General features: G+C 31.2%; 1 protein-coding gene across 1 annotated transcript in view; it reads right to left on the bottom strand.

Moving 5' to 3' along the window:
* LOC127708421 (RYamide receptor-like) overlaps window positions 1-21,890 on the bottom strand; it is a 67,027-nt gene extending 45,137 nt beyond the window's left edge. Inside the window, exon 1 of the mRNA XM_052213292.1 lies at window positions 20,764-21,890. Within this exon, the coding sequence (XP_052069252.1) occupies window positions 20,764-21,468 (705 nt within the window). The 5' untranslated portion in view covers window positions 21,469-21,890. The remainder of the gene's footprint in view (window positions 1-20,763) is intronic.
* Window positions 21,891-25,581: the final 3,691 nt, after the last annotated feature.

A 25,581-nucleotide genomic window follows, 5' to 3' on the forward strand; every position in this document is an offset into this window, starting at 1 on the left:
TATTTTGAAAGACTAATGGGAAACGAGAAAGAAAAATACCAAAACGAAGTTATTGACTGTTATCAATGCGGTCATAAACACATTATATTAACAACAAAGTCATAAAGTTACTAACTGCAGTCAGTCTGATTTAATATAATTTATTCATGTTTTCGTAGCACACTGCTGACAGCTAGTGTAATAAATAATATAAAGTTACAATCTGATTTCATTGCGATCACAAAAACTTCACGACGAATACGAAACAATGTGTTTTTATCAATCGTTTCCGTTTGTTTAGTCGGCTTTGAAGATAAATTTATGTTAGCACGAGAATTTCATGTCGTTGTAATCATTGATGTATAACGCAGACAATATCTTCATCGTGTAGTCAAATGTTCACATGAGCAGCAAGAGTTTACATATCGCGTGACAATCACCATATGAAGTTTTGTTTAATTACGGAGTGATCTGTCATGAATGTTCAAAAGAAAAACATGATATAAACATTGATAAAGGACCAACCAAATACTTCGAAACATGTTCTATGTTTATTGTCATAAAAAGAGTTACCCGGGGTTTCTATACCTAAACACTTCCATAGAGGAATTTTGTATACTTATGCTATAGGAATCACAGTCATCTGCGACGAAGTAAGCAATGCTTTCGATAAACGATATCAATTAATTTATGGTTTCATAAATGTGTTGAGAAGCCTAATGCTGCTTTTGCTAAATTGATTTGTCTGTCACACAATTCTTTTACAAATTACTGTAACTTTAAAGCGGAATCATTCATAAAAGAAAACGTTAAGCTCCTGTGCCATACTAATGGCCACGAATTTATTCTCAAACAAATCGTTAATTGACTTTCCAGTTTTTTGTAACAACTAAATCATTTGACTGAAAATAAACTGATTTACCTTCATTATCTGATTAAGAGATTATACCTTGGATTTTCGAGGTAATTATGTTACAGTTTTAGAGCTGTTGTACTAAATATCAACCTCTAAAGCTAAAAATAGGATAAAGTGAGAGATCTAGGCATATGGCTCAGGTAGTTGTTCAGAAAGAGATTCTACATGTACCAGGGCCGGTTTAAGGGCAGACAAGGCTAGCGGTTATAACGAGTATTTTGAAAAAAATGTTGAATTCGACAAGAAATATTCAATTTCCAGCTTCATGCTTAGCCTTAGGGAGATATTCTATTATTAACCATATTAACTTGAAATCCTGAGTACGCCGTGTTTCCAGTTTTGTTTAGAATTATAAATTTTTCCAAAAACATTACCCTAACCCCTACTTTAGTAGTTACATGACTGGTGTCATTAGTGGAGCCAGAGATGATGACTACACACATATCAGTTCATCCGCAATTTCGTGGGCTTCGAGTCCCTCAGTAATAGTATTCACTGCAGTGTTTTATGCAATTATGCTGGCCTTTTCGTCTTTTTCTTGTTTTTTTGTGATGCTTTTTTTATGTTGTTAGATTTTTTTTTTTGTCAATTTGTCCCGATTTTTTCGATTTATGGTTTTTGTTGCCTCCCATTCGAATCTTCTTACTATTTAATACAATGATCTTAAACAACAAATTATATCATGATATTCCTATGCTTTGAAAGTCTTTTGTTCATATAAGGAAAAAAACATCAATTGTTAATTCCAAACAAACACAAAACATCAAACTCGCATTTATTTATAAATATTGAAAATATGAAAACAACTGTCATATTCCTGACTTTATTGGTACAGTCATTCACATAAGAAAATGGTGGTTCAAAGACCGCGTTAAATTTTTTTCTAAATTTAAAATATGTCAAATATTCAAGAGAGAAAAAGAACAATTTATCATGCATAACATATAATATAGAATAAGCATTTCTTCAGGACCATCATTAATGCACTTTGTAAATACTTATACAATTACAAAATAACGATCGCTACTAATCAAAGAATTATAATATCAATTGTCTTTTCGCCGATTTCAATTACTTCTTTTCTGTAATATTATGTAACAAACAAAAAAATACAAATATGAGATAAAAAATCAAATGAAAAATTGTAATGAAGTAAAAATTATAAATTCATACAGTATTGAACCATTCAAATTACCTCATAAATTGTTATTGTTATCTATTCTAGTTCAAAATATTCATCTAATAGCATTACCTCTGATTGTTTCATCAATTGTATTTTTTTTAAATTTTGTTTTGATCAACTGGAACTTGAAGTTAATTGTTTCAAGGATGATGGTAACTTATTTCATAAGGACCATTCAGAATATAGGAGAGATTTTTTATTCACCTCTTTTTTGGCATATTGTTTATTTTGAAAAAAGTATGTATTCTTAAAACAATCTGTATTATGTTCAAGCATTTCTCAAAATTTGAGTTAAATATAAAGGGCTTCTAACTATTTATGTAGGCATCAAAACAGATTATGGTATAAGATACTGTTCTCTTCTGGCATCGATCACCCAAGTTAAAAGTGAATCAGTATCTAATTAGTCTTGTTGTCTTTTTTGCAATCAAACTTATAAATGAAAAGACGATGTGATATGACTTCCAACAAGACAAGTATCCACTGAGCCCTACCAACATTGATGTAAGCATCTAAAGATCTTTGTAGGTCGCCGTACTAGGTTGTTTTTAGCACATTTCCAACCACTTCAAACAATACAACAATAATCGATCCGCGGGAGAAAATTGTTTTCTGGGATCAATGTAATTTAAAAATGTCTTGATTTAAAAATATATATATATTTGAAATAAATAAAACATAAGTTATTACCATGGCATGTCTATTAGATATCAGGATCAATTCCAACACCTAAAAGTTGTTCACTAGTCTATTTTAAAGGGTATTATTCTCAATTTATAAATGTTCTCTTCTTGCTGGAAACACGGTCTTTGGTTTGTACCTATCACCATACACTTAGTTATATTAAGATTTATGAACATATAATTTCAATGACACAATTTCTCAACACGCTGAAGATCATCTTGTGTTTTTAATTGCATATTAACAATAATCTCTCCTGATTTATCAATAGTGTGCAACTGTAATTCGTGTATGTGCAAAAACAAACAAAAAAGGGACCAAGTATTGGGCCTTATGAAGCACAAACATTTAAACATTGTTTATCAGAATATTGATACTGGTATGGACTTGCTGAGCTCTATTTTTCTAAATATGAATCTTTAATTACTAATAATGTAACCGAAGCTATAAATTTCAAGTTGTTTCCATTAAATTTCACAATTAACAACATCAAATGTTTTTTTTTTTTGGTTTTTTTTTTGGTTTTTGTTTTAAATCAGGAAGAACTTCTTAATTGTTATTTCATGCAGCCATCTATCAATAGTATTAATGAGGGATGTTTGACATGAATAGTTTGGTTTAAAACCAGATAGGGAAGGGCGTAAATTTGATTCTTAATCAAGTATATATAAGCATACAGATGCTTAGATACATATCTTTCAATTATCATTGTTAATGTTTGAAAAAAATACATTGGTCAATAGTTGCTAGCTAAAATATTTTTCCTTCGGTTTGATAATAAGAGCTACCATGGCATTTTCTAAAACAAAATTTTCACGACTATGGCTATGTCAGAAGTATACCAATGGAAGACAAAAAGAAAACACAGCATCAACTTACGCATGTAGTTACGTAATTTAATCATTATAAGTAGTTGAAAGGTCATATCCTTGTTCAATCGTCATTTTTTATTTGGTCAATCTGCATTTTATTAGAAATCCAAAGTACGGCAACTTAATTTCTTAATTCTGTTATCCGCTAGAATCACTCAAATCCTCTGGTACTAATTAATTTTAAGAGAAGAAAAGGTTCGTTAAGAGTTTCCATTTTTTTCGTAATTAGCATGCACATAAAAACCAAACATTCAATACTTTTTTGTTTATGTCAGAAGTACACACACGGGAGACATGAGAGTTTACAGCACTTTCTTACGTTATTTAATCATTTTAAGTAGTTACAGGGTCATTGCTGTTTTTTATTTCCTTTTTAAGTGGTTTAAATTGACATTTATTTTAGGGTTAAAAAAATAATTAAATACTGCATTGCTCGCCCTTTTTTTCAATATAACGTAACTCTATAAACAACTAAAAACAACTACCATACAAATGGGGGGGGGGGGGTTCATTTTTGGTTCAATCCACCATTTTCTTCTAACAAATTCCTGTGCCAAGTCAGGGATATGACAGTTGTTCCGTTCGTTGATATAGTCGAGAGTTTGATTTTCTCAGGTTTAATAGAAATCCCCCTTATTTGAAGTTACCTTGGAGCTCGGTATTTTTGTTAAATACTTTTTAAACAGTGAACGAAAGAAATTAGTCAATACAGGGCAATTAGTTGCCTGTTTTTCTATTTTAGTTAGATTTGAAGCATTTTCATTTCAATGTAAAACATTTTGAAATGTCCGTATGACATATCATCTTTTCATGTGAATGTTTATTTTTTAACAAACTGAACAGTACGTAAAACGAAGAAAATTTACGCATACTAAAATCTCAAATCTTTGGTGGGTTCAAGATCTATGGCAGATTTCAAATCTATGGCAAATATGACGTCACAAACGCCATACAAATCATAAATTTATGGCCGCAGTTTTTTATTTTCTCCAAATCTATCGCAGATTTTGAAATTACGTAAATGTCCAGGGAAAAGAGTAAACTATAGTGTCACAATTAAATAAAGTCATATTATCCGTGACTCACAGAGTTCTACAAACAAATACACAGGGAAAAACTTTCCGCTTTCCCTCTTGGTGGTTTACAGGAAGATGTGACCTTTTATCCAGATGAGGGACAATATGTGCTGTACCGTCCTAATCCCGCGATGAATAAAGGCACAGCTGTTTTTAAAAGCCAATATTTCAGGAAAGGAATTATAGTTAATATTATAGCGTCTACGGCTGGCAAAGTGTATAAAGTGAAGAATGAAATCACAGGATACCACTTTGACTTAAATCGATATCAGTTGAAAAATATTAATTAACGCCCAAATAAATATTATGGAAAAAGGCAAATTGTTAGGTCTTTTTATTCAAACTGCATTTTGGTTTGTTAATGGACGTTCATTTTGACTATTTGATTAAATAGGAACCATGCAGAGTAATAAGTTCTTATTCTCCCGGGGCACATCATTTCACTCATAAGGTTTGTTTCAGTGCATATTACTTCCTCACTTAGGAAATATTTTGGTCGCCATCGTATTTGGTTGACCATTATGGAAGGTTCATTTAACAAATGGTTATGAATATGGCCCTAATCCGTTTTTCTTATACTGACTTTTACTACCGGCATTTTCGTTACTTTGGACATTGCGACGGATGATGCATTCATATCTTGCCATAGATTTGGAAACTAGAAAATCCGCCATAGATTAGGAAACTAGATAATTTGCCATTGATTTGGATTTAAAAAATCTGCCATAGATTTTGGATGGCATGATCATATTTGCCATAGATTTAAAATTTGCCATAGATCAGGACCTCACCATAGATTTGAGTTCTACAAATATGATATGTTTTTTTTTTTAAGATTTCAGGAATATAAAATATATGTGTTGTTTGTTATAGTGTCTTCTTTTTTATCTTAAATTATTGTTTTCCTGTAAAACTTTGAAAAAGAGAGGCGGAAGATACCAAAGAGATCTTCAAAGTCATAAGTCGATAACAAACTGACACAGCCATGGCAAAAATGGAACAACCTAAAAGATAAGCAACAGTACACAAAACACAACATAGAAATCTAAAGACCAAGAAACACGAAACACACGAAAAACCGGGGTAATCTCAGGTGCTCTGGAAGGGTAAGCAGATCCTGCTCCACAGGTGGCTTCCATAGTTTTGCTTATGTAATCACAAACTCTGTGTGATGTCACATACAAGAAAAGAAGGACGAAATATGGTAACGACATTTGAAACATATTTTTCGTCATCTGTGAAACAGATATTCCATAACGGTCAATCAACTCGTTATGGCATCTGTACATTTTCGGAGGTACTTGGAACACTTCGTTTAGTAGCTTTCTTGTAAAGACAACGAAACCAAGATCAGAAATGCAAGCTCTTGAATATAGTATCAACTGCGAGCTATAAGCTCCATATGAATGCGCTACTGCAATTTTGCTACATAGAAATAGAAAGTTTACAATTCAGAGGCGAAGTCTTCTCTTTTCGTAAAGTCTTGTTCTCAACCGACCATCATTGTAAACTTCTAGATGTAAGTCAAGAAAGTCTTAACTGTATCTGTTGTATCCCTTATGTCAAGCTCAATAGGAGAAACAGAGGACATCATCTATATAACGGAACATGAAGTAAAAGGATTATGCTAGTTTTTCCGCCATTCTTCCGAAGAAGCACCTGTATGCAGTCTGCTTTATATGAATAAGAAACAAGTCGAATAGAAGAATGGCACAGTTGGTTCCCTAGGGAATGTCGATTGTTTGCTGAAAAACACGTCCTCCAAACGTAACAAAAACGTTGTTAATCAATAAATCAGCACCTTTATAATGCCCGGTACAGAGCATTTTTTTGTTTGAATTAAAGCGCTTTTAACAAAGTATGATTTGTCCCTCCCTAGATCAAAATATTTGTATCTATTTTAGCAATTCTTTTTTATGAAACAAAGTAAGACCAATTCTTTCAATTTTTTTTTATATTCGGAATGAGGAGAACTTGTGTAAAGGGTAGAAAAATCAAATGTTTTCATACTATTGCACAACGATAGTGACTTGAACTGTATGTACTCTAAAAGAGTTATTGAATTTTTTTAGTATCCACATCTGATTCAATCCACCCTAGAGTAATTAGTTCAACAATAACCCTTAAGCCCGGCTTTTGTTGCTGATATAATTTATGTTAATAGTTTAGAAAGAGGTTTCGGGAAACACTTGGAAGACCCAGCAATATAATGTTACTTGTTAGGAAACTTATGTAATTTAGATATCAAATAAGTGGAGGAAGATCCAGTTCTTTTTCTTTTTTTGTTGCAATTCCAAAGGAGCATAGAAAATACCTATAATTATACAGGAGTCCCTCTTTCGAAAGTGTCGTGGGGTTATATGTTGAGTTTCCAAGTGCATTTTCAATACCCAATTCCTTTTTCAATTGGTTGATGTAACGTGATTTACACAGCAATACAATACTGCTTTGGATTTTATCTGCAGAGACAATAACATATTTGTCATGGAGGTAGGAAAGGTGCTTAGCAACATTTGGGTCCTTTAAAATCGATGGAAAATTGAGAATGGAAACGGCGAATGTGTCATAGCATGTGTATTCAAAGACCGGGTTTTTTTTAATTCTAATTTGTATCAATTATATCACTGCTTTAACCCATGCTTGTGCTTGAACAGATTTGATATGGCCTTTTAAAAGTACATTTGAGCTCAACCTCTTTGTTGATTTCTATTTTATAAAAATAATGAACAGTAGTTTAAGAATTTAATTTTCGCATGCTATTGTTACGCACACGCAGAGAATAATACAAATAATGAAACATAAATAAATTTAACTTTCCTTACCAAATTCAAAACAAAAATCTGATTACATTTTATAGATAATAGGCTTAACCTTAAACATGCCGTATTTATGGTCTAAAATATTGATTGTTAGGAATTCTGTTATAATACAATAAGCAGCAAATCCTTCCTGACACGATTTAAATACTACATCTCAAGCATATCAGAGATAGTATACTTTAAAGCGAAATTGCGTAATTTATTTACAAACCAGTACAGTTTTCAGCAAAACTAAGAGATTCAAGGAAAGGCATTCTTTGCTAATTTTAAGGTTTTTTCAAAATAGTTCTTATTTGAATTGTTATTCTAGTTTGTTCTCAATATTTCCAAAATATCATTTTTTAATTTTTGAAGAATTTAAAATTCTAATCCTCTTCATTTTTGTTTCTTCTTTTCAGTTACGCTTACGCTTAAAGTCAAACAAACTGTGCATGTACGTGTACCACACATGGCTAAAAAACACATATTCATCAAAATTTAGATATTACTATACTATGGCTTTACCGTAATAGCAAGGCGAATGGCAACAAAGAGACATTCAAACTCATAAGTCGAAAGTAAACTAACAATGCCATGACAAAAAAAAAGAAAAAGACGAAAAGACAAACAACAGTATACAAACACAACTTAGAAAACCAAAGACTGAGCAAAACAACACCCCCCCCCCAAAAAAAAACGGGGGTGATCTCAGATGCTCTGTAAGGGTAAGCAGCTCCTGTTTCACATGTGGCATCCGTCGTGTTGCTCATGTAAGTACAAACCTGGTGATAGGTCTAATTCAGTAGGTCACATTCAGTGAAAAGGAGGACGGGATTACGGTTACGACGATTGAAACATATTCGTCGTCAACTGTGAAACAGAAATTCAATGACGGTACAACAAGCACTCCTTTGTTAATCGAAACTTAAGAATGTTGATAGTCCCGATGGTATCTAGATCTGCCACCTCATTTCAATATGTGAATAAATTGAATAGAAGTAAATATTTAACTCGCACCAACAATGAATTATCAATAGACTGAAAAAAATGTTAATGTTGTACACGTTTTGAAATACGTAACCTATCGGGTATGTTGACCGCCCTGTCTGTGTATAATGGGTAGTTTTAAAACTTGCTCCAGAAATGCACATAAAACTTTGTACATGGTATGTTGTACTTTCATCCTATTATTAATACTTCAATCCAACAACAAAAGAAATAAAATGAAAGGTTTTCTTCTTTTATTTATTGCAGCTAGGTATGATTAAATCTTTGTTTATATAAAACAAAAAGAACACACAGAGATACATACTGTATATTGCATGAGGCAGCTGTTGTAAAACTTATCTAATACAGAACAAAAACAACTAGAGCTTTAATACTGTATATTTAAAAAATATTCCTGTATCAAGTGAGGTCGGTCATAACTTTTGTGGAGAATCTGCAAACGACACATGCTTGTTTATTTGTTTAAATAACAGACCCGGCTAAATTCAAAAGAATACGATCAACTTTATATTGTTTCAGTCATTTCAAGTCTGAATTACAAGTTGTTAACTTTTTCAAAATGTTTATAACATATCTGTTAAATGCTTTTCTGATGCATGTTGCGTTAAAATTTATATCGTGTGATTGATATTCCCACTGAAGGACTGCACGTCAAGGCAAACCAAAAATAGTTCAACCCAGCTCATGTTCGTTGGCGCGTCCCAAGTCTGAAATCTCAACTCACAAGTGGTTGTCTATAGTCATATAACGTTTTCTTCTGTTGTTGATTTTTTATGTATAGCAGATATTTCATATTCTCTGGAGAAAAAATTTGCTACGTTTTCAGACCATGAGTGATTTAGAACTTGACATTGTATAAACACCTGTCTATTGTTGAATACTGTATGTTGACCTCTACATGTCTATTAGTCATTTGGGTTGTTTTGGTTTCTGTCACAGCGACTTATACCCAACACCTCCTTTCATATGCAGCAACGCAGACGCAGTTCTGCTAGGAATATATTGATTCAATAAATTTTGCTGTGACACAATTTAGAAATTTAATTATGAGTAGGAATCATTCCCTACATTCTGAGGTCGATCTGATTCCTAAGCATGGTATAATTTTCATTGCAATCCTTATTGATAGTTTGATAGCTTCATGTATCAAAGTTTCGCTTTCTGTATTTTTATAACCAATTCAAACACAATGGCCTTGGCCATTCTTTGTTCCAATTCATATTGCATCAAAATTTGGTACCACTAAAATTTGATATGATTATACACTTTGTTTTATTAATACAATCATATAATGTGGATTACAGAATAAAGAATTAAAATTTAAGATGTCTTCATTATGTGGGCATTTACGTGAAACACCGTCAAAGTTTCATTCCCGGCTTTAGTTTTTGATAATGGTTTAAAATCATTGAGGACATGTTCCAAAAATTGCATAAATCCTATTTTTTCTACCATAGTTACTTGCAGTTATGCAGATGATTGGTCTTCCTATCAATTGCAGTTCTTCTATTATTTATTCTGCTTTTAAAATAGAGTTTTGTAAAGTTCAAAACGTACTATATAGAAAGCAGACTATCACAGATTTTTCATGATTGATCGATGTAGAGATGTTCATATTTGATAAGTTAGATTAACACGTAACACAAATGGATTACGGCAAAGATATTGGGGAAATGTAAAGAATGATTTTTTCAATTATTAATGGCGCAACACTTTACTATCAAACCAGTCTGTAAACTACAAAGGAGGAAAAGGAAATCAGTTTGTCAAAGAGAACCAAAACAAAATCGATTAGAAACAAGAAAACCCAAGGATTTTTATAAAAATCCAGTGTATCATCTACGTTTGTCACAGGTTAAACCATTTTTTTCGGCAACTTAACCTCCCTTTTCTCGATCGGCTAAAGAAAAATGCCAAATAACAACGCTTGCTATTCAAACACAAAGCCATTTTTTCGTTAAGATCGTGGTAGTGTGGCTTGTAAAGTGTCCCCTTGGTGTCTTATGTCTCTTGTATAAGTATAAGATATTCTATTACAACTAAATAGATCTTTCAACTCAATAATTTTGGTAATATATCGCCGAAAAACACATCTGTATCAAATGCAATTATACCACTGTCAAAGATCTTTAAATTTCTGCCTGCTGAAAAACAAATCCGTCAATCCATTGTAAAAAAAAATCACGTAACGAAGCACAGAAGCATATAAAATCAAATACGACTAAAATTTTTGTTTCAGATCTTTTTTTTTTTCATTATGTTAATGATTTTTTGTGTTCTTTCGGTTCTAAATTGGAAAAACATCGGTGGATAAACAGTTTGATGTCGGTAAACTTATTAGCTCACCTGGTCCATAGGGCCAAGTGATTTTTCTCATGACTTGGCGTACGTGGTCCGTCGACTTTTACAAAAATCTTTTCCTCTGAAACTACTGGGCTAAATTTAACCAAACTTGGCCACAATCATCATATAGGGTATTTAGTTTTAAGAAATGTGTCCGATGACCCCACTTGCCAACCAAAATGGCTAAAAATAGAAAATAGGGGTAAAATGCAGATTTTGTCTATTATTTTGAAAACCATTATAAATAGAGAAAATCTGACAGACGCAAAAATGTTCAGAATGTTTAGCTCTACCAATTGTCTATATACGTCAAAACTGTCAGACGACTTCTTTTATGAGTTATTGCCGTTAAAGGACAAACTTTACCGTTTGTTTTTCATTTTTGCCTATTATCTTGAAAACTATAATAGAAAGAGCAAAACTTAAATCGCAAAAATGATCAGCTAGAAAAGTTCTACTAATAAGTTGTATGATCGAAAACAAAACCTCAGTCGACTTCTTGTTAGAGTTATTGCCCTTTGATGACGATTTTTACAAATTTTTTGCTTTTTTGCCTTATATCTTAAAAATTATAATAGATAGATAGAAACTTAAATAAGCACAAATGATCAACAAGACAAGCTCTACAATTAATACAAATGGAGGAAATCGTCCGACCACTCTTTATTGGAGTTATTGCCCTTTAATAACGATTTTTACAATATTTTTGTCTTTTTGCCGTATATGATAAAAATTATATTAGATAAATAGACACTTTAAAACACAAAAATGATGAGCAAGGCAAGATCTACTAACGAATCAAAGTTTGCAGATAAAGTTAGTAGACTATCACTCCTTATAGGAGTGACTGCCCTTAAATGAGGATTTTTTACCCTCTTTTGTGTTTTGAACAAAAACTAAAAAAGATAGAGAGAAACTAAACCGACTAACTGATCAGCAATGCAGGATCAACAAAATAGAGATTATTGTCATTAATTCTATTCTCGTCTACAATGTTGGCGATTGTCCTTTGTTGAATATGTACATAAACCAAGGTGAGCGACACATGCTCTTTAGAGCCTATGTATAAGTCTCGTTTTAGTATCTTTAAAAAACATTCTTTATTTACTTTACTAAAAGTAAAGGTATTAGTAAAGAGGTCTTGTTTGACACCAGAAGAAAGCTTCAGTGTAATATACTTTAGGGAAAAGATTTTAAGCAAAACTCAAAGTTATAAAACAGGATCATTACTAAAGAAAAGGAAAATAAAAATCTAATGTTGTCAGGTTTGGTGGACTTCCCCCATTTAATTTACCTTGGAGTTCGGTTTTTTTTTTGTTAATACTTTTTTCCAAAAAAATCGAAAAAAAGGGTTAAAATTTTCAATTAAATGCAATAAGTTAAACTGTTAAAAGGATCCGACTGATTTTCTCAATTTTCTGCGGTGTTGGTCATTTTTGCTGTTTACAGTTATTTCTATCCACCAAACTTTCCACCAAGAATGAAAACATGGTAAAAACAACCATAACAGGCCAATAATTCCTATAAAGGATTGATTAACAATTTCAGCCATGTTGTGTATTTGTATCTCTTGTCTTGTTTATTTTTTTTTTCTTTTAAAATTTTTATTTATATATACAGTAATAGATTTCGATATAAAAGGATCGACTACATGGTATAAGTCTTCATTAATGGGCAATAACTCATATAAGGAGTTGACTGACAATTTGGGCTATGATGACTTATTTGTAGATCAGGTCTTATCGATCATTTGTTCAATTTAATGTTTCTATCGTTCTATTATAGTTTTCAACATAAGAAGCAAAAACACACAAACAAACTTGGTAAACATCGTCATTTAAGGCCAAGAATTCCAACAGGGAGTCAATTGACAATTTCAGCAAATAATATTAAGTCCAAGAAAAACCGACAATACAATAGCAAAACACGAGAAACTACGATACGACACAGTTATAGTCTAGTACAACTTGTTAACATTTAGTATACTGCCGGTTTTTTATTGCTATCTTTTTTTAGTGTGACTGCTTTACTAATAAAACTTGCATTTACGTTAATTCATCTTATAATTGTATATTCAAAGTTATTACTCACGAGGCTGACTGATTACCGACTAGACGATAACAACCGAGTTTAATATTAAGTTATCTCTATAAAATCAGGTACAGTTGTATAATATCCTGTCAAAAGTTAATGCATTACATGATACATTTGTAAGTAAAGAATTTATCTCTATTAAGATAAGATAAATTTTACAGTTGATGACTTGAAATTTTAATGCAGCCTTTCAATCGTTTTGAAATCAGATAAAAGCAATTATTGAACATATCCAGTGCTATTTCAATATGCTTTTGTCAGAAAGAATTGCATAAAAAATGATTAGATGAATAAAAACGATCTGTTTCTTAAATGGTTGTGTATTGCATTTTACTGAACAGATGAAGAATGATATTCCATTCATTAAAGATGCCATTAGAAACGCATATATACATTTGATATGTTTTATACAAGCGAACATATCTGTGGATAAAATTGAGAATGGAAATGGGGAATATGTCAAAGAAACAACAACCCGACCAAAGAGCAGACATGTTTGATGTTTGATTTTAAACGCTTTATAGTCAATCATTTTAATAGAATTAGATATAAATATGTGAATACATATTAAACCACACCTATGTATTATTTTATTTTGTTATAAGTCCAGTTTGTAAAGCAATAGTATGCTAATAGTCATACTATTGCTTTATAAACTGAACTTATAACAAAATAAAATAATACATAGGTGTGGTTTAATACGTATACACATGTTTATATCTAATTCTATTAAAATGATTGACTATAAAGCATTTTTGAACAGCATTCGTCACACGCATGTAGAAAATTAGACAACATCTCCTGACGCCAGAAAACAGGACTAACAAAATTGATTAATTTGTTCTTATAAAATAGTAGGGAGATATAGTAAGATTACCAAGAAGAAACTGTCCAACAGAGTCACAATCACGTAGCTTATATTTTAAAATTGTAAAAAAAACATCAATGTCAAATTGGCTTTCCACAGCTGAAGTTTCATATCTGTTATTTCCAATCACATATGCAATACATCGACGTGAAAAAGTTCGAAGACCCGTGAATGTCAGAAATATATTATAATGGATGTGTATTTTTCTTATATCGAAACAAAATATATTCGGAATCGCTTTAATCACTTCAATGTTTTTAATACAGCGTCAAACACATATTCATACTGCGAAAACAAAAATCCAGTATATCAAAAATTTAACATTACCAAATGTTAACTACACATTTAAAATGCTACCTCTGTACCTACTGAAGCTACTTTAATAAATCTATTACATTGAAATATATATAAATCGATCCACAATTTGTATATTGTATACTGAAGATGGGGGTTATTAACGACCTTGACTGGCTATAAAGCCCTCGCACGGTCGGTATATTGTATACCATTAAGTGTTAGATTCGTATTTCTTAAATCAAACACTATATATATAGAATTTCGAGTAATGTTTACTCGTCGAATAAATTTCACGTAAATCAAAGATTTTTTTCTCTGTGTCTAATTCTAGTTGATTTATGTATTAATTTAAATTGCTGTTAACATACAGAAAACGGCTTGATTGATCCTACTGTTCAGTGCATGCCACAAAAAAAATTAATCAAACAGTGAAGAAATGACCTGGAGAAGTCATTAAAATGTCGATCAGTTCTATATCATGATTTGAAGGGGTAATAACTGAACTGGTTTTAACGAGTTTTTCTATCATTATTTATCCTGATATGCTGTAACAGGTAGTTCTGAAAACCGAACATAAAATTTAAACAATGCTGTTCCCTCTCTGGTAATCCTGGTCGTTTCCATCAAAGTTTATTTCTTTAATTTCTTTATTTGTTGTTTTCTAATCTAGCTTTGAAATGCGCCATTTTTGACGCATGAATGGAGAAACAATAAATGCGTGCACGCGGCATAAACGGTTGATTCAATATCAGTATTTAGCTTTCAAAATAAAAGAAAAAATAAGACGATACGGTATAGCTGCAAATGACGTAGTAGGCTAGCAACTACAACATATTGTATAGGTCTTTGACAATAAGCATTAGTCTATCATGAACTTAGTACGGTCAGAAGTATTGTGACATTATTGAAAATGTATAACATGAATTTTATTACTTTTTCGATTTTTTATCATACGAATACCTTTAAGACTTACAACTGGGCGGGAAAATTCTTCGTTCAATTTACTTTTATTCAAAAGCTAAATTATCAGTAATCAATCAATGCATTGTTATCTTCAATTTCACCTGTAAAGTTTATACTGGTGAATACATGATATCGTGTTTTTGCTTAGTCAGCTGAAGGTATATGAATGCGTGGCACTAAAGGTTGCGTGCAGAAGATTACAGATTTTCACTCGTAATCAAACTAATATGGATTAAAATGACATAAAAGGGATAATTAAAATCAAAAGATTTAATGCTCTTTTTATGTATCAAAAAGCTAAGAGTATAATGATAACATTTATAGTGAAGAAATATATGCTTAAAAATATAAAAGAGGTAATATGGTATTTGAAGTTGTTAAAATATGAAAATTCCATAATTCGGTTTTAGAGTTAGCAAAATAATGTTGATTCTTTTCATTGTCAAATTTGAAAAGTCAAGGTAAACGTTAATAGGCAAAAAAAAAAAATTCAAAAGGTTGATCTCTATTGAATATAAATTTCAAAAACAATAACACTGTTATTGAAAATGTAAATGAATTTAAGTACATTTGTAACCGGATTTTTTATTCAAAGCAAATTCGACACACACAAGTACAATGTACGAGTTGTTCTCAAAGACTGAAAACATACTTTAGTCGTCGATTTTGTATTAATTTAAATTGCTGTTTACATACAGAAGACGTCTTGGTTGATCGTTCTGTTCAGTGTATGCCACAGATAAAATTAATCAAACAGTGATGAAGTGACCTGGAGAAGTCATTAAAATGTCGATCAGTTCTATATCATGCATATATTTTGTAGGAGGTAATAACTGAACTGTTTTAACGAGCTTTTCTGTCATTATTTATCCTGCTACGCTGTAACAGGTAGTTCCGGAAATCGAACATAAAATTTAAACAAAGCTGTTCCCTCTCTGATAATCCTGATCGTTTCCATCAAAGCTTTAATTAATTTATTTATTGTTTTCTAATATAGCTTTGAAATGCTTCATTTTTTGACGCATGAATGGAGAAACAATAAATGCGTGCACGCGATATAAACGGTTGATTCTATATCCGTATTTAGCTTTCTAAATAAAGAAAAAATAAGACGGTACAGTATAGCTGCAAATGACGTAGTAGGCTAGCAACTGTAGATCTTCAACTATAAGCATTTGTCTACCATGAATTTAGTACGGTCAGAAGTATTGTGACATCATTGAAAATGTATAACATGAATTTTATTACTTTTTCGATTTTTTATCATACGAATACTATAAGACTTACAACTGGGCGGGAAAATTCTTCGTTCAATTTACTTTTATTCAAAAGCTAAATTATCAGTAATCAATCAATGCATTGTTATCTTCAATTTCACCTGTAAAGTTTTATATTGGTGAATACATGATATCGTGTTTTTGCTTAGTCAGCTGAAGGTATATGAATTCGTGACACTGAATGTTGCGTGCAAAGGATTACAGTTTTTCACTCGTAAGTTAACTAATATAGATTAAAATGACATAAAAGGGATAATTAAAATCAAAAGATTTAATGCTCTTTTTATGTATCAAAAGGCTAAGAGTATAATGATAACATTTATAGTGAAGAAATATATGCTTAAAAATATAAAAGAGGTAATTTGGTATTAAAAGTTGTCAAAACAGGAAAATTCATAATTCGGTTTTATAGTTTGCAAAATAATCTTGATTCTTTTCATTGTCAAATTTAAAAAGTCAAGGTAAACGTGAATAGGCAAAAAACAATGTTCAATAGGTTGACCTTTATTGAATATAAAATTCATAAAACAATTTGAAAATGTAAATGAATTTACGTACATTTGTAACCGAATTTTTTTTTCAAAGCAAATTAGACGCACACAAGTACAATGTACGAGTTGATCTCAAAGACTGAAAACATCCTTTAGCCGTGGAATGTTATCTTGACCTTTTTGATAAATCGTCAAACTTAGTTATTCTGCATTCAAAAGGGTTCATTTCAAAGTTTATAAAATTTGGTTGAATTTATTTATAAAGGAGCCAACACATGGTTTCGTCATATATGAAGAACTGATAGGTATCCATTAGATATGAATGTTAAGTTGCGGATTTAATCTACTGGTCGCAACTTCTGTCTATACAGTAAAGTACATTTTTGTATGTTGTAAATGTTCTATGGTTTAATATTATTTCATTCTTTTTTATAGAATGTTTTGTAGCCTAAGTACTTTGTCAGTTCTACTTGATTGTATCGTGATAATAAAGTTATTCTTACAGACCATTTTTAACAGTTTAGTAAACTTCATTGTAACAGAATCGCCAAACTTTATTAATTATTGTGTACTCAAACATTTCCTGAAAGATAAAGCTACTTCAAAATCCTCGATAGTGAAATTTATAAAAACATTACAACTCTTATTCGATTAAGGACCCTTAGTCACAAACATTCTATTTCATTTTGTACTCAAATGTGAACAATTTAAAGGTGAGAGAGATACTTTGGTACCAAAACAGAATAGCTTTTTGAAATTTCATGTTGTAAAGAATTATAAAAAAGGACTATACTTAACAGGGTTTATATCATTGTATGACTCTAAACCACCATGATACTCAGAACCCCGATGGTCACGCTGAAGTGCGATGGTTTGACGCTGAAGTGGGTTTTTGATTACGCTGAGTTGCAATGGTGGCATTGTGACGCTATCTTATTGATAGCTACGCCGAAGTGCGTTGGGGGTAATGCTGAAGTGTTATAATAGATTACATAAATTATATATTTTCAATGGTTTTCATGTTCACATGTCGATGTAGAAGTCATGTCTTTTTGTAAGTAAATCATCGAGAATATGCAGTAAAATTAGATAGGGCGATGTCTCATCTAGCACAAGACTGTAACTGAGAACATAATATGAAATATATAATTCCTGTATTTCAAATGTTGCAAACTCCGTTTAAAGAAATGTGAAACTATAATATTAGCAGGAAACTAACGAGGAAATTTAAACAGTATACGATTATAACATACTTTTTTTTTCAATTTGTATAGTAAAGAAGCTTATTGCAGTCCTCGTCCTGGACGATTTTTTTATTTCAACAATACGCATACATACCATCTTTACCAAAATGCCATAAAAATGAAAACAACATGTTATAAATTTCATATGTCAGAAGCACTTTCCTGGATTTACCTTCATGAGGAACGCTCAAAGCCGAATATTTGATAGCCAAGGATGTATAAGAACCTAAACAGTTGAAGAGTTATATAACCAAGAAGGACCTAAAAAAAATAGCCAAATTCATCTCAAGTCAACTTTGCCTCAGGGAGTTGAAACCTTAGTTTCTAACAATTTCAAAATTTATTAACGGACATGCTAATGTTTTTATGGACAACTATGTATGCAAATTTGTATGCTAACTAATAAAAAAATCTACTCTTAAAATATAAATTGCACATCTGTATATTATAAACTAGCCATAACACGTTATATGGTCCATCAGCAAAAGAAACATCACACTTTGCGAAGACTATCTCGCTTTAGCGTGACCATCGCACTTCAGCGTCCCCTCCGCACCTCCGAGTCCTACATATAGCAGACATATCAACAAAGATCTGAACTCTTGGAAGTGAGAATAATAACGTTCCCTTTAAAAACTGTAAATGAGTTCAACCTTTGAAGATCTAACATTTGTTTTAATTTTGACAGTATAAGGTACATTACCTACTTTTTATAGTGTCTTTGTTTACATACAAGTATACGACAGATAAATCTTTATGTACTTTATTGCTTATATCTTATAGAATAACAAATAACATGCTATTCGTTTTATGATACACTTACATGTAGACATGCATATATTTGTAAAAAAATAAAATAAAAATCAGGCAAATTAGCAGCTAAAATGATATTTTCTCCGTTTAAAAGGAATCTCCCCTTGATCAGTTTCCAAGTGAAGATTTCGTGTTTTTCATTTTGACTTATGCTGATGGAATATGTTTATTTTATTCAATTTTAGTTTAGTTTCACAATAAGAAAAACAAATATTCTAAAATAAGAAGCCTTAAATTTTATTTTGGATAAAGACGGGCACAAGGCCTAGCACATCGTATCACAATAATCAAACAATGTTACACGTTATTAATATTTTCTGATTTTAATTTAGCTTATTTGCTTACTTGTTTTATATTGAGTAGGAATTATACTAGAGTATTAGCCAATACATTGAAAATATGGCTGAAAGGATTAAATGTGACTGTGATGTGAGAGATAATTTTCGGAAATACATTATTCCTTTGAAAATTTAGCTCTTTGGATTTTCGGAATCTTCTGGTTTTGTCCATGTAGTGCCATTAAATATTTTGCTCGCCAACCCCTACTTTTCTTTTCATAGTTTAATTACATATAGTTTATAAAGCCATTTTTTCAATGTTATAAAATCCTTGTTTTTTCATAGTTTTTTGGATTTAAAAAGGAACCAATGTTAAATGTAAGAAAAATCTAGAGAAAATCATTTCCAGACAAATTTTCAATGTATTATATCTCAAAAACAAGGACACAGACCTATAATTTATTTCTGATTAGTTCCGTTTTTATATATTATCAATTTATAACAGTCTTTTAAAAAGCTTGCAAATTTTATAGAGAGTTAGCGAACATCCTTAAGTATGAACGCGGGGCGATTTAGATCTTAAGTCACATGTCTATTGTTGAAGACTGTTGTTGCACTCTAAATGTCTTTTGGTATTCTAGTCGCTGGGTTTCTTTCTCGTTGACGTTTATCCCACATCTCTATTTATTCTTGTTGCTCAAAGGTTCTGTCACGTTCAAATACACAATGTGATACGGCTCAGTCACGTGATGTAATTTTACCGTTCTGTTTTGATTTTTATGGTTCTGGTGTTCTCGATGGGATTTGTTGCCTATTCCCGTTTTGTTTTCTTGTCAGTGTGAATTGAGAATGTGGTATGCGCACTTTAATATGTATGGCTAAATGAACTAAATGAAAGATCTCTTTTCAGACTTTATTTCAAATATTACTATTTTGTTCGTTTTTCTATTCATCCAATAGTCTTCAGAATGACTATCTGTAAATTAATCATTTTCTCCATTTAAGGTTAATTATCTTAAAAGATATTCCAATTTTTAATAATAAATAATACTGTAATATTTTAACATTTTATCTTGTGAAGACAGAATATTTTGTGTTTCGTATATATATACTATATGAACCTTTTGAGCATGTAATAATTTATAAAAGATTTTATTAAACCAGGTGTTTCAAGGAAATTGTGTCGATTATACAAGTAGTTCAGTCGGGAATGGTCTTAGACAACTCAAAAAACGTATGACATTTTCAAACCATAATGATTGATTCTTATATATAACCATTGAATAGATTCAATCAATATCAACAGTCTGTTTTCGTTCAATTATTTCTGTTTTGTGTCAGAACAACTTTGGTCTTCTTTCACTTGTAGATTCTTAATGGCACTACTAATTATCTTTTATCACGTACAGACACCTTTTGTAGAATATATGATATTAAGTATCATCATTTTATGGACAGGACATTGGCATGAATTATTCTGATAACAAAAGAGAAATATGAGTACCTTTGACCTTAAAACAGTCAATTAACAGCATAAAATACGCAAATTGGATGTGAAGAACTGACACTTCTTTGTACTCACCCTTTGTTTTGCTGAAGCTAGCTGTAATCTTCTTTTATTTTCATCATTTCCATGAAGAGTTTTCTTCCAAATGTTATATCCTATTCTACTATAGCAGAATATCAACACAACTAACGGTCCGAAAAAATGTAGTACCATTATTCCTGTACTGTAGGCATACATTAAAGTGTGATTATTATCCCAGGTTTCTAAACACTGGCCACTTGTGTTTGAATAATATTGCACTTTTGATTTGATTAATGTAGGAATAGGTATAGATAAAGATAATATCCAGATAATGATAATAACGCACAAGGTCTTTCTTGTAGTAATTCGTGGTCTAAATGGGTGTACAATAACTATATAGCGGTCAAAACTCATTGCAACCAATGTATATGCGCTCAGAAACACTGCTACCACTTGTAAATAGCTCACTAAAGGACACATGGTTTCACCAAATGGCCAATAGTTTAATAAAAGATTGGCCACAAATGTGAACGGAATACAAAAAATTGCCATTATTATATCACTTATTGCTAAATTCACAAGAAAATAATTTGGAATAGTTCTCATCCGTTTGTATGCATAAACTAGATAGCAAACTATACTATTTCCCCCTATAGCTATTACTACGATTATAGAATACAGGAATATGAATATAGTTTGTAAAAAATGAGAAATCTTTTGTTCAGAAATGTAAGTTTCATTCGTGAAACTGTTGTTCATTTTTGTTTCCCAACTTCACAATTGGCCGATCACATCATAAAATTATCCATATACCAGCTATGCTACACAATTCCTATTTTACCGTGCAATTACTATGTTCATAAAATCAATTTTCATTTCTTTAAAACTTATTATCCATATACCAGTTATGCGGTACAATTCTATTTTGCCATTCAATTACTCGGTTCATGCAATCAATTTTAATTTCTTTAAAACTTAACTGTTTAGATAAAAACCTTATTTCACTTCCAAGAATGTTATGATCCGATGTTGTTTGTTTTCTCATTTCAAAGTTTCCAAATCATTTCCGATTTGAACTTCGCTGATCTTGTAACGACGATAATACGCAATCAGTGTTGTAAAACATCCTGATAAGAGATCTTCTGTTCAAAGACGTTTTCTGTCGAATACAACTCCAAAAGTTATTGACCACCTGTTTCTGTAGTATACAGATATTTATACTAATAAGACAATCAATAAAACGATAAATACTTTACATTTGGTTTGATTACTTCTTCTTACACATGTTTAATATTATCTGATGTTTCATACTAAAAATATAAAAAAAAAAAACATCTGCATCAAAATATATGCACGCCGTGTAGAAATTAATTTATAATACGAACTTCAAAAGAGTTTTCGCGTCTTGCAAATTAGTTTCTTTTCTTTTGTTATCGTTCAAGTCACTTCTTTTATAACGAAATTATCTTAAAATGAGTTAAATACTATTATCATATTTTAACAAGACCTATATTTATAGGTTTAATTGTTATCACTTCATCTTTGTTCATAATAGTTCAAGTCACTGTTCAAAAGACATTTTGTATAATTAAGTTTACTCGCGTGATAATTTACATTTTTTTGTTTGTATCAACCATTGCATTTTTTTCAATGCCTTAGTATCAATATTACAAGGAAACAAGCATCATATATTTTAAATAAATCAAAAGCTCGCATAAGATAATCGTCTATAATTTTATTTTGTCTGCTTTCTAATTGGGGTTTGGTTTTTATTGCTCCGTCTAATAATTTTATTGAAAAAAATGTAATTGCTTATTCTTTTCGATATTTATTCCATTGTTGTTTACTTTCGCCAAACACATAAAACGAGAGATTTTAAAATAGCACACTTTTCCCAAATCACATCACATTAAGTCAAATTTAATCATTCTTTGGTAATTTACGACAATTATTGATTGAAATATGTAATTTCTTCACCATTCTAAATCTACTAAATTATAAATGTTACAATGCAGTATACTATAACGGCAGCTGATCAATTAATTTTATGTGTCCATTTAGATGAACGTTAGTCCTCTATCAGGTACAAATATCTGTTAATTGTTTCGGAGGATAAAGCATCAAAAAGACGCACAACATAAACTAAGCATACTTCAAAAAATAATTATAAGGTGATTCATTAAAGACGCCATGGGGATTGAAAGGTCTAACTTAACGTCTATTAACAAGGTGAAAATATTATGAACATTAAGTAATGTTTCTTAATTGGATAATGTGTGGGATGATTTGCTTTTGTTCGTCGGTGTAAGACTGATATTAAACTGCTGGTTACTAATTGTTCTTTTATATTTGCAATACAAGAGCATGTAATGGTGTACGTATGCGTATATTAAATACTACATTTCATCAAAATGAAGCCAATTGAAACTGTTTGCCATTTGACGATTGGATAATCATTCAAAATAGATAAAAGAACAGGGTTCCAATGTGCCCCGCGTTGCACATATTTTATCTGTCCAAGGTCCAAGGGCTTGAGAGCAAATGCAATTCAATTTCCAAAATAATTAATATTTCCAAGGGGCATTACTCTTTTAAAAATAATTGATTGGATACAAATTTCATAAAAATCTGGTAAGAATTGTACACATGACAGCGCTCACAATGCAATTTTTCATATAATTAATATTTCCAAGGGGCATATCTCTTTTAAAAATAATTGATCGGCACTGATTTTCGAACTTGTTCGAGACATTGATAATACAAACCTATGATATGAGTTTCATAATAATCTGGCTAGAATTGTACGCTAATGATGCAATTTTCCATATAATCAATGTTTCCAAGGGGCATAAAAATCTGGTAAGAATTGTACACATGACAGCGCTCGCAATGCAATTTTTCATATAATTAATATTTCCAAGGGGCATTACTCTTTTTAAAAATAATTGATCGGCACTGACTTTTTAACTCGTCCTAGACATTGCTGATATAAACCTACAATAAAGTTTCATAAAAATGTGGCAAGAATTGTACAAATGAGAGCGCTAACGATGCAATTTTCCATATAATTAATGTTTCCAATGGGCAAAACTTTTAAAAATAGCTTATCGGCACTGATTTTCGTACTCGAGTTCTTGGTTGTTATTTTTTTTTGCGGTCATCATTAAGACTTTGTATATATCATGAGTTGTGACAGAGAACTTTTTTTTTTTATTCTTCTAGGTACTCTTTGACTACTCTTTGACTACACGACGGCCTGGGCAGGTTCTGTATGACAATCGGGATACGTTAACCCTGCAAATTACCCGTCGTAAAGTACGTGGTATTTGGGATTTCATTTGACTCGATATTTGAATTTATCTAAAGTGTTGCCTGCTGAGAGCAGGATTAAGTAAAGCCATTTCCGGAGAACATGATATCATTTTAAGCTTACAGTATCAACAAAAGGCATGTTTGATATACGTTTGAAAGATAGAAACACAAATACACAAAAAACACATTTAGACATAGCAAATGAAAAAAGAAATTATGCTTACCTTGGCAGTTTGATTAAGCTTTTTGCAACAGAAAAAAAGAATACAAAAATAAACTACATGTTTAAGAAATGAGAGGGGCAAATGAAAAGATACTGTATCTTAAAAATTCCAATACGGAATCAACCAATTCACAATTTAAAAGCACTCGTTGGGCTTGAATTCCTTTAGTATACAATGTTTTTGGAATTGTTTTTCTTACAAGTTTAAAGCAAAATCCAATCAATATCAATTTAAAATATTTCGACATTTTTAAGTCAACCAACGGAACGGGTGTGTATAGTCGACTTTCCAGCAATGTCTTTTATGAAGTGAATGGAGAAGAACTCGTAATTTTGGTCTAATCATGTAAGAAAGGACACTGTTTTATCTAATCTACCCTGCATAAAAACCAATGGCAATGTAAGTAATGTGTAAGAAGAACGAGAATAATTAAGCGAAATGAAACGTATTTAGTTACAGTGGACGACCATAACATGTAGCAGCGATGCATCTATAAAAATTGCTCGTTCTAAAAAATGAATGAAACGATTTTATATCAATCGGAAGATAGGACTGACTGGAAAGATATGCTCAACAACAAAAGAAACGCATCACCTTATTACATTCTTTGGAATACAAGTTCCTATCGGAAATAACTTTTTAAAGAAGTGATTGAAATAAGACAAAATTTTAACACAATTTTGGAGTCAATTAAATTCTGAGAAAATGAAGAAATTCTGATTATTTGTTTTTGACATAAGAAAAAATAAAAATTCAACTCAAAAATGAAAAATGTTGCAATTTTTTCTAAAACTGAAGTCGCGTGTATCTTTTTATCTTGAAACAATGAATATGACTTTGATGCTTAAATTTCTAATCGATTATATTTCTAATGACCAATTTGAAAGTAACTAGTCTCAGATTTTTGATTTCTAATCGTATTGACCGCTCTTAAACGAAAATTTCGTTATAAATTGAAGTTTAATTGCAAGGTTAAAAGCTTGAAATATACAAGCAATTTAGAATTAAAAAAGGAATTATGAAGCTTCTATACAAGGGGAGAACTGGGGCCGGTAACAAGAAATTTTATAAAAAGAGATCGTAAAATTGAGAATGTAAGTATTGAATTAAGGGGAAGATAAGATAATCCTAAGATCATTCAAAGAGTGTAAATCAAAGCTCCCTCAGGTTGGTCGTAGAACGGTCTTGTTTCCCCCTTAAGTTGCATCGTAATAGTTTTCATGTTACGAGTTTTCCGTGTTAGACTCATCGCAAAGAAATTAGAATCGCCTCAAATGAATCATACAAACGTTTTAATGAACGATAAAATATGCACAATAATCAACTACCCATTTAA

The sequence above is a fragment of the Mytilus californianus genome, unplaced genomic scaffold (genome assembly GCF_021869535.1).
Source record: "Mytilus californianus isolate M0D057914Y unplaced genomic scaffold, xbMytCali1.0.p SCAF_7, whole genome shotgun sequence".
In the NCBI taxonomy this organism is placed as follows: Eukaryota; Metazoa; Mollusca; class Bivalvia; order Mytilida; family Mytilidae; genus Mytilus; species Mytilus californianus.